The sequence below is a fragment of the Vulpes lagopus genome, chromosome 1 (assembly GCF_018345385.1).
Source record: "Vulpes lagopus strain Blue_001 chromosome 1, ASM1834538v1, whole genome shotgun sequence".
NCBI lineage: Eukaryota > Metazoa > Chordata > Mammalia > Carnivora > Canidae > Vulpes > Vulpes lagopus.
Genome location: NC_054824.1, coordinates 61717523 through 61731744, shown reverse-complemented (window position 1 = coordinate 61731744; position 14222 = coordinate 61717523). Strand labels below are relative to the sequence as shown.

Below are 14222 nucleotides of genomic sequence, written 5' to 3'. Positions count from 1 at the left end.
GCTGTCGGTGGCTGGGGAGAGAGGGAACTTGGGGCTTGGAGCTAGGGGGATTTGGGGGTTGAGATTTTCCACTTTAAAGATTCCAGGGATGGGCTATAGATTGTTTGGAATCGAACAGTTGGCAGTGCTGCTGCCTGGGGAGGAACCTGGGACCTCTGGGGCTAAGCCTGTAACTGTACTGCCTGGGGCTATGGTGTCTCCTCTGTCTCAAAAAGTAAGGAGAACGGCTTTTCTGTTTTTGTAAAGAGAGCCAAAATATGGCAAGAAATCCAGACTGCTCACCATGTTTGGAAACGTTCAGTCATAAAACCCAAAAGACCTCTGAATTCATGAGATTTTTTTTTCTAAAACAAAAATATTATTTCTCCCCTTTCTCGTGATGCATTTTGAGGAAGTTACTGTTCCTGGTTTACAGTCCCTTTGGGGAATCTGTTTGGGAAGGGTTGCTGCCAGCTATCTTTGATTTATCTAGATTCCTTTTTGACTTATAAGTTAAGGATTTGCATTCAATAAAAACAATTTAAATTGGGTATTTATTTAGTCTCTTGAATGACCACAAAATTTTTAAAATCCCGTTAAAGACCAGCAACGAGAGAAAAACTTAGATGAATTACACAGTTACTTATCTAGGAAAGTAAAGAGTATATTTTTATGTTGTATTGATGTTACTGGCTTTAATCTGCTTTGCTAACCAGTACTTTATTCCTTTTCTTATAGTTGTCATGGATGATGATGATGACTCGTGTCTCCTTGATCTTATCGGGTAAGATATTCATTCCAAAATCAGAATAAATCCAATGTGTGAGGTTTGCTGTACTAAAACAACCTAATAAGCAAGCATATTAAAAACTGAGTGGGTTTTTGGGGTACCCAGCTGGCTCAGTGAGTGGAGCATGTGACTCTTGATCTCGGGGTCATGAGTCAAGCCCCATGTTGGGAGTAGAGATTATTTAAATTAAAAAAAAAAAAACTGCGTGGGTTTTTAAAATAAAAATCAACAGAGGCACCTGGGTGGCTCAGTCAGTTAAGCATCTGCCTTTGGCTCAGGTCGTAATCCTAGGGTCCTGGGATCAAGCCCCCACATCAGGTTCTCTGCTCAGCTGAGAACCTGCTTCTCCCTCTCCCTCTGCTGCTCCCCCTATTTGTGTGCTCTCTCTCTAATAAATAAAATTAAAATAAATAAAAATCAACACAGAGTATGGATTAACACATAAAGAGACAGAGATCTTTGGATATGATAGTGTTCATAATTAGGTCATTCTTTATTAAATTTACCTTCTAACAAATCTCAGGAGGCAGAAATGAGTGATAATAGGAAATAGAACATCAAGAAATCAAGAATTAAACAAAAAACTTAATAAAACTGTTCTAAAATAAGGAGAGAATTTTACTCAGGCTAATATGTCATTTTCTTTTTACCCTAGTGAAATGAATCCTAAATATAGGTTATGTATTTATTTGCTGTTTTCTTTCTTTGTTGCTGTTTTCCAGAGACCCACAAGCATTGAACTATTTTCTACATGGACCTAGTAATAAATCTGTAAGTAATACTTAGAACATCACAGATATCAATTTTGTCACTTCTTTACAGTTAAAATAATCACTTTATTGAATTTGTACCTTTGCAGAGCAATGATGACTTGACTAATGCAGGATATTCTGCAGCCAATTCAAATTCAATTTTCGCCAACTCCAGTGTGAGTATTGGAAACCACATCGAGTGATAAAGTGTTTCTCTCTCATTGATGGTTTGTGAACTGAGGCTTTCATTGCCTTTGGATCCTGATGAGAGTTACTACCTTGTCTCTTGGAATTGAAAGGGAGGGAGGATCTACTGAATGGTGTTGACATTGTCTCCTTTTAACTTCGTCAACTTACATAAGCTATATGAGATATATTTTGCCATTTTTCTAAGCTTTCAGCTGTCTTTCTAGAATGACTTGGGAATGTTATAACCTAAAAAAGTCATATTAGAATGTTTTAGAACTTGTCACAAAGCTTTAAAGAAATTATTCTTAATTGTAGTTACTTACTAAACATATCCATCTTAAATAAGAAAAAAAAGAATAATAACTAAAACTTCCTGAACATTTGGTATGTTCTTGGCACCAATGGTTTAGCATGATTAACCACTTAATCCACATGATAACTCTGTGAAGTAGGTTCTATTGTGATCTGTATTTTATATCTGAGGAAACTAAAACACAGAGAGGTTAGTACTTGCTCTAAACTATACAGCCATGAGTTACAGAGTTAGGATTCTCCCTCAGGTTGTCCATTCTAGATTCCATATTCTCAAGCTCTGGGAGCATCTAGACAATACTCCTGACCTGGAAAATAGGGAAGTCTTGCTTGCAAACTATATCCAAATGACTATGTTTAAGCCTATGTTGCTTTTGTCTTTTCAAGCGCCTTCTTCTATGATGGATGGTAGCCAGCCCAGAGTCAGACTGCCCAAATTTGACTCCTCACTCTACCACTTACTAGCCGTGTAATCTTGGATATATCACTAAATCTCTGTAGGGTTCAATTTCCTTATTTATGAAACCAGGAGAATAATAGAACTACTTCCTAGGTTGGGTAACATTAATTGACTAGCCTGTGGAAATTTTGTGGTTACAGTGCTCAATAAATGTTAACTTCCAGCAGGGCCTTTATTTTCTTCATGTATAAGGAAGGAATAGTATTCTGAAAGTCCTTGGGAGTGCACAGTTCTTTCAGGTATTTGAGTGTGTGGAAGTTATGTCAGATCATGTCATGTGAGACACCTCCACTGGCTAGAAGTGTCTTTAAAGTCACCACGCCAATCTCCCATAAGCCTTGTGAATTAGGAGCGTTTCTGAAATTCATACTGAACAAGTAGTAACTTCATGTGTTGCCATTAAGCCCATAAAGTAGGGGCAGCCCGGGTGGCTCAGTGGCTTGGCGCTGCCTTCAGCCCAGGGCATGATCCTGGAGACCCGGGATCGAGTCCCACGTCAGGCTCCCTGCATGGAGTCTGCTTCTCCCTCTGCCTGTGTCTCTGCCTCTCTCTCTCTCTCTGTGCTTCTCATTAATAAATAAATAAAATCTTAAAAAAAAAAAAGCCCATAAAGTAGATATTTAGCCTGTCCCTTGATGGTAATGATTTTTGTTTAACAACCTTCCCCCAACCATGTGAGTATTAATTGTGACTTTTCAGACTGTTTCATTCGACATATATTTATTGGGTATTTCTAGTACATCATGTTGGATATTGTAGACGTTTTTCTTTAGTATAAATATTTTAAAGCTCTGAAAAATATGGCTGTTCAAACTTATGGTCTGTTAATTTATTATACATTGTAAAAACATTAAACTGTGTATGATCATTCAGGAGATAACCCTTGTTGTCTAGATATTGTTCTACAAACAAAACAAAACAAAACAAAACAAACAAAAAACCTCCTTGCTTTCAGCTACTTTCCTCATTTCCTTTCAAATTATTCTTCAAGCCCTGCCATGGTGGTCCCACTTCAATAGTTGGTTGACTCAGGGTCAAATGAACCTAGTTATGGCTTTTCTACCTAGTTCTTCCCATCATCTGGCCTCCAACACCTTATTGGCCTAGGGCTGAGAATCTCTATAATTTTGCAGGTTGGAACTCTTATTCTTCACTGACCTGTTGTTATTTATTAATTTTTTGTATATTTTTTTTTACTAATGTTCGATTTGCCAACATATAGTATAATGCTGACCTGTTTTTAATTTTTTACTCTACCTTCCTTTTTTAAAATGTTCAATTGTGCTAAAATATTTATGAAATCTACCATCTTAACCATTTTAAGCATACAGTCCAGTAGTGTGAAGTACATTTGTGTTATCTCCACCTTATTTTAAGTAGCTGCTGATTCCATACCTTTTCTGATTTTGACCTGTCCCCAAAAAAACCTGCTGCACATTGGAGGAGAACTTATTTATCACATTCAGTTCTCATTGTTTGCCTATGTTGTCTCTAGTTGACATGCCCATTCCTAGACTGTTGATGGACTTTTACTTTCGAATAGGACACTGAAGTAGTTTTAAAAGCATCACATTAGGTTGATTCCTTCTAAGAAATCAAATGACCGGGCAGCCCGGGTGGCTCAGCAGTTTTGTGCTGCCTTCGGCCCAGGGCCTGATCCTGGAGACCCGGGATCGAGTCCCATGTCGGGCTCCTTGCATGGAGCCTGCTTTTCCCCCTGCCTGTGTCTCTGCCTCTCTCTCTCTCTCTCTCTCTCTCTGTGGGTCTCTCATGACTAAATAAATTTTTTTAAAAATCTAAAAAAAAAAAAAAAACCCAAATGACCATTCACTCATTTTATGTGGGAAGCTTGTTTTTGTCTGGACCAGTCTTACTTTGGTGTTAGGGGTTAGAACTAGGTGGAGGTTCTGAGAAGCCTTGAAAGACAGGGCTAACTCTAGCCTACCTTCTGGACCTCTTAACAGAACAATACCCAAAATACCCAAAACTCACTCCCGCCATACAGAGGACTAGATATGGCCCTTTCCTGGATACACATATTCAATGAATATCACTCAAGCCCCAGACTGGAGCCAGTACTGAAAAATCAAGTGTGTGCCTGTATCTCAAAAAATGAAGCTAAACTCCAGATAGTCCTCAGCGTGTTCCTGTTATTTATCTATTTTCTATAAAATAATTTACCAGAGCAATGATTGTGTACCCTTAACAGAAACAAGTCAGACATCATTATTAAGGAAATAGAATTAAGAATAAGCTGAGCACTTGGGAGAGTCATGCCTGATAAGACTCTATTCTAGTCAAAAGTGAGGCACTTTTTATTATTTTTTTGGTTTTTTGGTGGGTGGTGATTGTTGTTTTGTTAAGAATCTCTTTCAGAGGTTCGATATGCTGGATAACACACTGCTTCTTCTTTTAGAATGCTGATCCTAAATCATCCCTCAAAGCTGTAAGCAGCCAGCTTGGAGAAGGACCCAGTGATGGACTGCCACTCTCAAGTAGCCTTCAGTTCCTGGAAGATGAACTTGAGTCTTCTCCTCTTCCTGATCTCAGTGAGGACCAACCTTTCGACATTCTTCAGAAATCCTTGCAGGAGGCCAATATCACTGAACAGACGTTGGCCGAAGAGGCATATTTGGATGCCAATATAGGTTCAAGCCAACAGTTTGCACAAGCTCAGCTTCATCCTTCTTCATCAGCATCCTTTACTCAGGCTTCTAATGTTTCGAATTACTCAGGTCAGACGCTGCAGCCTATAGGGGTGACTCACGTGCCTGTCGGAGCATCGTTTGCAAGCAATACAGTGGGTGTGCAACATGGCTTTATGCAACACGTGGGGATCAGTGTTCCCAGCCAGCATCTGTCTAACAGCAGTCAGATTAGCGGCTCTGGTCAAATACAGCTAATTGGGTCATTCGGAAATCAACCTTCCATGATGACTATTAATAACCTAGATGGATCTCAAATCATATTGAAGGGCAGCGGGCAGCAAGCTCCATCAAATGTGAGTGGCGGGCTCCTGGTTCATAGACAGACTCCTAATGGCAATTCATTGTTTGGGAACTCCAGTTCCAGTCCCGTAGCACAGCCAGTCACAGTTCCATTTAACAGCACAAATTTTCAGACATCTTTACCTGTGCATAATATCATCATACAGAGGGGTCTTGCACCAAATTCAAATAAAGTCCCAATTAATATCCAGCCAAAGCCTATCCAGATGGGTCAGCAGAATACATACAATGTGAACAATCTGGGGATACAGCAGCACCATGTTCAACAAGGGATCTCTTTTGCCTCTGCCAGCTCACCCCAGGGCTCCGTAGTTGGTCCACACATGTCTGTGAACATTGTAAACCAACAGAACACAAGAAAACCAGTCACCTCACAGGCAGTGAGCAGCGCTGGGGGTAGTATCGTTATTCATTCTCCCATGGGCCAGCCTCACACACCCCAAAGTCAGTTCCTCATACCCACAAGCCTTTCCGTCAGTTCCAACTCGGTACACCATGTCCAGACCATAAATGGGCAACTGCTTCAGACTCAACCTTCTCAGCTCATCTCTGGCCAAGTGGCCTCAGAGCATGTCATGTTGAACAGAAACTCTTCCAACATGCTCAGGACCAACCAACCATATTCTGGACAGATGCTGAACAACCAGAATGCCGCTGTCCAGTTAGTGTCTGGGCAAACATTTGCTGCCTCTGGAAGCCCCGTGATAGTCAATCATGCCTCTCCTCAGATCGTTGGTGGACAGATGCCGTTGCAGCAAGCATCACCAACCGTATTACACCTGTCACCTGGGCAGAGCAACGTCTCCCAAGGAAGACCTGGCTTCACCACGATGCCCTCGGTGACCAGCATGTCAGGACCGAGTCGGTTCCCTAGTGTCAGCTCCTCCAGCACTGCCCATCCTAGTCTCGGGTCTGTGGTTCAGTCGGGCGCATCAGGATCAAACTTTACGGGAGATCAGCTGACCCAGCCAAATAGGACTCCAGTACCGGTCAGTGTGTCTCATCGTCTTCCAGTTTCTTCTTCCAAATCTACCAGCACCTTCAGTAACACACCTGGAGCAGGAACCCAGCAGCAGTTCTTCTGTCAGGTACGTTTGCTTTGTCATGCACACGTTTGTAGGATTACAGAACAGAAAAATGGAATGTGTATTTCACAGAATATAATTTTCATCCTAAACTCCCAATTTATTAACTTCCTCTTTTCAATTTATGATTGATTACTTTTTTTCTTCCTAATTAAAATGTTTTATCCATCATAACATTGTGATTTGGAGTGGGGACTCTATAGTCAGACTCCTGGATTTGACTCTAAGCTTTATGACGTACAGGGCTTACCTTAACTTACCTTTCTAGACGTAATTTTCTTCATCAGTGAGATGAACATATACTAGTTCCATTCTGTCAGGGTATTGGGATGATTAAATGAGATAATCCATATAAAGCACTTAGTGAAAAATAAATAAATAAATAAAGCACTTAGTATAGTCCCTAACTGCAAATAGCAAATACTCAGAGCCAGTTGATACATATACTTGATGAAGTGGATTATTGGCATTTGAAATGAAAGCTTAGTATAAATTATTTACTTACATCATGTAACTATGGACCAAGTGGAGAAGTTGTGGCTGCTTCTTGGGTGCCAACCAGAAAGGCTCGGGGTCTCAGTGTGACTCATCAGTGGGTAACTGGCCTGCACCAAAGGGATGCATACAGAGGGAAGGATCCAAAATACCATGGGCAATTGGTAAACCCACAGAAGGATTGTTTCAGAAAAGCATCTCAAATGTCATCAGCTTTGGTTCTCCCGCCCACCCCCACTTGCTGATCCTTGAACTCCTCTAGCCTCTGGTTCCCGCTCATCCTGGTCTATAGTTCCAGCTCCACACTCTGCCTTCACCCCTATGGTCGACCCTCCTTAGTCCTCCATTTCCACCACCTTTCTCCTCCAATTTAGAAGTATTCAGAAACCTCTCTATGCCAGGTACATCGATCTTTCCTAAGGAAACAAAGATTATTTAGGATCAAGGATATTCTGTGTATTACTTTCAGTGTCAAAGGTGTTTACATGTGTTATGAAATAATGTTAGACTTCTAGAAAAGTTAAAGTTAAAAGAACAGTGTAAGGAATTCTCATATACACTTCACCAAGATTCCCCAAATGGTAACGTTTTACTACCATTACTTTTATCCTTCTCTTCCTTTCTGCCATGACACTCTCTCTTCTCTCTCTTTCTCTCTCTCTCTCTCTCTGTCTCTCTCTCTCTCTCTCACACACACACACACACACACACACACACACACAATTTTGAGAGCAAATTGCAGGCATGATGCCTCTTTGCCTCTAAATACCTTGGACTTCGGTGTGTATTTTCTAAAAATAGACCTACATAACCATTGGTCATACATTTATCGAAATCAAGAAATTAGGGGTGCCTGAGTGGCTCAGTCGGTGAAGTGTCTGCCTTCGGCTCAGGTCGTGGTCTCAGGGTCCTGGGATCGAGCCCCGCATCGGGCTCCCTGCTTGGGGGGGAGTCTGCTTCTCCCTCTCCCTGCTGCTCCCTCTGCTCGTGTGCACAATCTCTCTATCTCTCTCTCTCTCTCTCTCAAATGAATAAAATCGTAAAAAAAAAAAAAATCAAGATGGGCAGCTCTGGTTGCTCAGTGGTTTAGCACCACCTTCAGCCCAGGGCCTGATCCTGGAGACCCGGGATCGAGTCTCACATCAGGCTCCCTGCATGGAGCTTGCTTCTCCCTCTGCCTGTGTCTCTGCCTCTCTCTCTGTGCATGTCTCTCATGAATAAATAAATAATATTATCACCAATCTAAAGACCTTATCCAGATTTAGTTGATTTTCCCAAGAATGTCCCTTACAGCAAAAGGGCGAAAAATTATATTATTTTGTTTTATGGTCCAGGATCACTGTCTAATTTAAATCACTGTCATGTCTTTAAATTTGGAACAGTTTCTTCATTCTTTGTCTTTTATGACCTTGATATTTTTGAAGAGTCCAAATCAATTATTTTGTAGAATGCCCCTCAATTCAGGTTTCTCTGCTGTTTCCTCATGATTAGATTCGGGTAATACAGTTTTGGTAGGATTGCCACAGAAGTGATATGTCCTCACAATATGGACTTGTCTCATTACTGGTGGTATAAGCTTTGAACACTTACTTAAGATAGTGTCTGATGCTTCTTACTAAGTTTCTTCTAGAGGATGCTTTGACACTGTGTAGGTTGCTCATCAAACTTACACATACTACCTTAAGCTTCCATTGATAATCCCTAACTGAATCCATCATTACGAGATCAACTATTACTACGATATGGCCACCAAATAGAGATTTGCTAACTCCATCATTTGTTCTACATTAATTGTTAGCATTCTGCTCTAAAAAAGCTTTTCCGTTTCCCCTTTTACTTATGTGTTTGCCTTTTATCAGTATGGATTCACAAATTCTTTTTTTTTAAGATTTTATTTATTTATTTGAGAGAGAGAGCACAAGCGGGGGTGGGGGCAGAGGGAGAAGAAAAAGCAGACTTCCTACTGAGCAGGGAGCCTGATGCAGTGGTCGATCCCAGGACCCTGGGATCATGACCTGAGCAGACACTTAACTGACTGAGCCACCCAGGCACCCCTCATAAATTCTTATTTATTCAGTGAGTTGTAAATTGTTGCAGTCCCTTATCTTTGATGCTCAACTTAGTCTGATGGCCATTGGGCATCTAATGGTCACTGGTCCTTCTGACATAAATCCATAATGCCTTTGAGCATTTTTTTTTTTTTAGGTTTTATTCATTCATTTGAGAGAGAGAGCGAGAGAGCACAAGCAGGGGAGGGGCAGAGGGAGAGGGAGAAGCAGACTTCCGACTGAGCAGGAAGCCAGACCCAAGGCTCGATCCTGGGACTCCAGAATCATGACCTGAGCCAAAGGCAGATGCTTAACCCACTGAGCCACCCAGGCACCTGAGGACTTTTCTTTCATTTCTGGCAAAACAAGATGTTCTGTGTTCATCTTTTACTTTCCTGCCTCTGCCCTCTAATCAACCATTTCTTTTTTTTTTTTTTTAAGATTTTATTTATTTATTCATGAGAGACACAAGAGAGAATGAGGTAGAGACACAGGCAGAGGGAGAAGTAGGCTTCATGCAGGAAGTCCGACATGGGACTCGTTCCCAGGTCTCCAGGATCACAGCCTGGACTGAAGGCGGCACTAAACCACTGAGCCACCTGGGCTGCCCAAGAATCAACCATTTCTTTAAAGAGCCTCATTCCTTCTAGTGGAGCTCATTATTTAGAAACCAAGGTCTGAGCACTACATGTTCATTGTGACTGACTTAGGACTTATATATATTTACACACACCCAACATCTGTAGCTATTTATATATCAATCCGTATTAAAAACAGTGACTTCAGGGGTGCCTGCGTGGCTCAGTCAGTTAAGCATCCTGTTCTTGATTTTGGCTCAGTTCATGATCTCAGAGATCTGTGCTGAGCATGGAGTTTGCTTAAATTCTCTCTCTCTCCCTCTGCCCCCGCACCCGCCCAATAAATAAATAAATACAGGAATGCCAGGGTGGCTCAGTGGTTGAGCATCTGCCTTTGGCTCAAGGCATGATCCTGGGATCTGGGACCAAGTCCCACATCGGACTCCTCCTGGGGAGCTTGCTTCTCTGTCTGCCTGTGTCTCTGCCTCTCTCCCTCTGACTCTCATGAATGAATAAATAAAATATTTTTAAAAATAAATAAATAAATAAATAGGGGATCCCTGGGTGGCTCAGCGGTTTAATGCCTGCTTTCAGCCCAGGGCATGATCCTAGGGTCCTGGGATCGAGTCCCACATTGGGCTCCCTGCATGAAGCCTGCTTTTCCCTCTGCCTGTCTCTCTGCCTCTCTCTGTGTGTGTCTCTCATGAATAAATAAATAAAATCTTTAAAATAAATGAATGAATGAATGAATGAATGAATGAATACAATGAGTTCATATTGATACTTCAGATTCCAGTCCAAACCACTAGGTTCACTATTCAAGTCTCCTTCTTTTCCATTTCCAAACATCTTCCATATTTCCTTTTTTTCTAACAGTGAGAAAGGCAGTTCCACAAGACATTTACTTACTTGCTCGATCCTAAAATACACAAAAAATAGTTTTAGAATTGCTAATCCATACCACCATGAAAAACAAACCTACTAATAAGACATCAGCATTGGTTTACAGTTGTTGTTAGCCTACAGGTATATAGTGAAAATACTGTGTTTGTGGGGCGCCTGGGTGTCAGTTGGTTAAGCATTCAACTCTTGGTTTCTGCTCAGGTTGTGATATCAGGGTCAGGAGATCAAGCCCCACATTGGGCTCTGTGTTTAGCAGAGAGTTTGCTTAAGAGTCTTCTTCCTCTCCCTCAGCCCCTCACTCCAGCCTAGATGCACACTTGCTCTCTCTTTAAAATAAATAAATAAATCTTTCAAAATACTGCATTTAACAGTTACTTGGCTGAGTACTCCCCCCTCCTCCCCCTTGGTGTAGTTATGCTATTCATTTGAAATACAGTTCTGCTTATTTGTCTCTGTTCATATTCATTGTAGGAGCCTTTCCCCACTATCCTTGTTGATTTTACCTATTTAATTTCTTTTGAATGTGTGTCCCATCAGCATGATTTCAAGTCAGGGCTCTGTAGAAAGTGTACTTGGAGACCTCACTCCACCCTTCTCTCACCCTTCCTCCATCCTTTCCTACCAGTTCTCAGCCACCTCTGTAGTCACCAATCTCATTTGTCTCTAGTTGATTTATCCTATGTTTATTTTCACACAAGTGGGCAGATACAGGTATGTTTTCTTATTTCCCTCCCTTTCTTATTCAAAGTATAGGGTGCTGTAAATACTCTTCTGCACTTTGGTGGCTAAAAAGTTTTCTTTTTCTTTTTTAATTTTATTCATTTATTCATGAGAGACAGAGAGAGAGAGACAGAGAGAGAGAGAGGCAGAGACACAGGCAGAAGGCAGGCCCCATGCAAGGAGCCCGACATGGGACTCGATCCCGGGACTCCAGGATCACACCCTGGTCGAAGGCAGGCGCCAAACTGCTGAGCCACCCAGGGATCCCCTAAAAAGTTTTCTAAAAACACAAATGTCTAATAATAAAATGATTGGCTGTGATGAATGCTATGTACCTATTTAAAATATTTTTAAAGGATGCCTGTCTGTCTTAGTGGAGTGTGTGACTCTTATCTTGGGGTTGTAGGTTCAATCCTTATGGTGGGCATAGAGATTACTTTTAAAAATATAAAATCTTGGAGCATTAGGTAGCTCAGATGGTTAAGCTCCAACTCAATCTGTTTAGGTCTTAATCTCAGGGTTGTGAATTCAAGCCCCACTTTGGGCTCCACAAAGGGCATGGAGCCTACTTTTAAAAAAATAAATAAAACAAAATCTTTTTATATAAAAGTAAATAAATAAATAAAATGTTTTCAAAAAAGAACTTGGTCAGTTGAGCCTTCAACTCTTGTTTTTGGCTCGGGTAGTGACCTCAGGGTCATGAGATTGAGCCCTGTGCTGGGTTCTGCATTCAGTGTACAGTCCGCTTGAGATTTTCTCTTCCTCTCCCTGCCCCTCCTGCTTGTACTCTCTCTCTAAAATAAATAAATAAATCTTTAAAAAACAACAAAGAAACAAACCTAAAGATTTGGGGCATGGCTTACAAAATTATTTTAAGTATATGTTTAAATTTGAAATATTTAAAATGTGCTTTTAAATGTATAATAAAGAAGGGTGCTTGGCTGGCTCAGTCAGTAGAGCATACACCCTTGATCTCAGGGTCATGGTTTCAATCATAGAGCTTACTTAAAAAATAAATGTAGGGGCAGCCCCAGTGGCGCAGCGGGTTAGCGCCACCTGCAGCCCGGGGCGTGATCCTGGAGACCCTGGATCGAGTCCCACATCAGGCTCTCTGCATGGAGCCTGCTTCTCCCTCTGCCTGCATCCCTGCCTCTCTCTCTTCCTGTGTGTCTCTATGAATAAATAAATAAAATCTTAAAAAAATAAAAATAAAAAGGGGGCCACCACCTGGGTGGTTGAGCGTCTGTCTTTGGCTCAGGTCGTGATCCTGGGGTCTTGGGATTGAGTCCCGCATTGGGCTCCTCGCGGGAAGCCTACTTCTCTCTCTCTTCTCTCTCTCTCTCTCTCTGTCTATGTCTCTGCCTCTCTCTCTGTGTCTCTCATGAATAAATAAATAAAATATTGAATGGATGAATGAATGAATGAATGAATGTATTTATGTAAGTAGGGGTGCCTGGGTAGTTTAGTCAACTGACTCTTGGTCTCAGTTCAGGTCTTGATCTTGGTCTAGAGTTCAAGCCCTGCATTCTGGAGCCTACATATTAAAAAATGTATTTTTATTTTTATTTTTATTTTAAATATTTTATTTATTTACTCACAGACACAGAGAGAGAGAGAGAGGCAGAGACACAGACAGAGGGAGAAGCCCGCTCCATGCAGGGAGCCCCACGCGGGACTCGATCCCGGGTCTCCAGGATCATACCCAGGCTGCAGGCGGCGCCAAACCGCTGCGCCACCAGGGCTGCCCTAAAAAATGTATTTTTAATAAATAATTTGTTTTCACTTTTAGAAAAATAATGAGGAGAGACAGTATGTTGAATTAAAAACAGAAAACCTTCTTGCTTACAAAACATCCAGAAATTTCATTAGAAAGAAATGCAATATAACATTAACACCAGTTTTCTGGATAGTAGAATTACATATTATTTTCTTCTAGTTTTAAAAACTTGCCCCACATAAAAGACATGATACCTTGACAGCATTTATCAAAATATACTTATGTATTTTTTAAAAAATAAGTAAAACATGCATTTGGTAAAAACTTAAAACAGGGTGCACTTGGGTAGTTCAGTTGGTTGGGTATCTGCCTTCAGCTTGGGTCATGATCTCAGGGTCCTGGGATCAAGCCCCTCATCAGGCTCCCTGTTTAGCGGGGAGCCTGCTTCTCCCTCTTACTCTCCGTCTCTCTCTCTCAAATAAATAAATAAAATCTTAAAAAAAAAAAGTTAAAACAGTTCCAAAGTTATTTAGTGTGAAAAGTAAGTCTTCCTGCCAGTCCCCTTGTTTCCCTCCCAGAGGATGCCATCATTTCTAGATTATTTATAGTCTTCCAGAGATGCCCTCTGCATATACAGTAACAAATAGCACATAGAGCTTCTTTCCTCTACAATACACCATGGATATTTTTACTGAATTATGTAAATTGAGGGTCATTTTATGTCAGTATGTATTAATCTGCTTTATGTTTGTTGTTATAATTAATTATATATAATTAGCTACAGCATGATCTCTTATTTTCTGTATATAAAATAAGTAATGACTTGATTAAGAAAAAAATCTCTGACTTCCAAAAGTTTCATATCCAAAGGTAGTAAGAAGCCTCCACTGGCAGCTTGAAAGTAATTTTTTGTGACTTTTAATGCCAAAAAGTATTGGGAACTAGGTCAGTTGTATTATGTCAAGTGTGTTACTGCTGTAGGTTTTCTGGAACAATTAAGGTGTCAAGTGTATTGGAATAAGGAGGATACAAAAAAAAAAAAAAAAAGGAGGGCAGCCTTAGAGGCAGCATGAATTAGAAAAGTAATGTTGAGGGGAGGGACACCCAAGTTGGCTCAGTTGAGCATCTGACTTTGGCTCAGGTCATGATCTCAGGGTTCCGGGATCGAGCCCCGCATTGGGCCCCC

The 14222-nt window shown here is 41.0% G+C and overlaps 1 protein-coding gene across 4 annotated transcripts in view; it reads left to right on the top strand.

Annotated features, from left to right (window-relative positions):
* Positions 1-14222, top strand: part of BICRAL (BRD4 interacting chromatin remodeling complex associated protein like) — a 104183-nt gene that overhangs the window by 62892 nt on the left and 27069 nt on the right. For all 4 annotated transcript variants that reach the window (XM_041744809.1, XM_041744800.1, XM_041744818.1 and 1 more), the window contains 4 exons: positions 718-763; positions 1492-1540; positions 1629-1697; positions 4899-6578. In XM_041744809.1, the coding sequence (XP_041600743.1) occupies positions 723-763; positions 1492-1540; positions 1629-1697; positions 4899-6578 (1839 nt within the window). In that variant the 5' untranslated portion in view covers positions 718-722. The remainder of the gene's footprint in view (positions 1-717; positions 764-1491; positions 1541-1628; positions 1698-4898; positions 6579-14222) is intronic.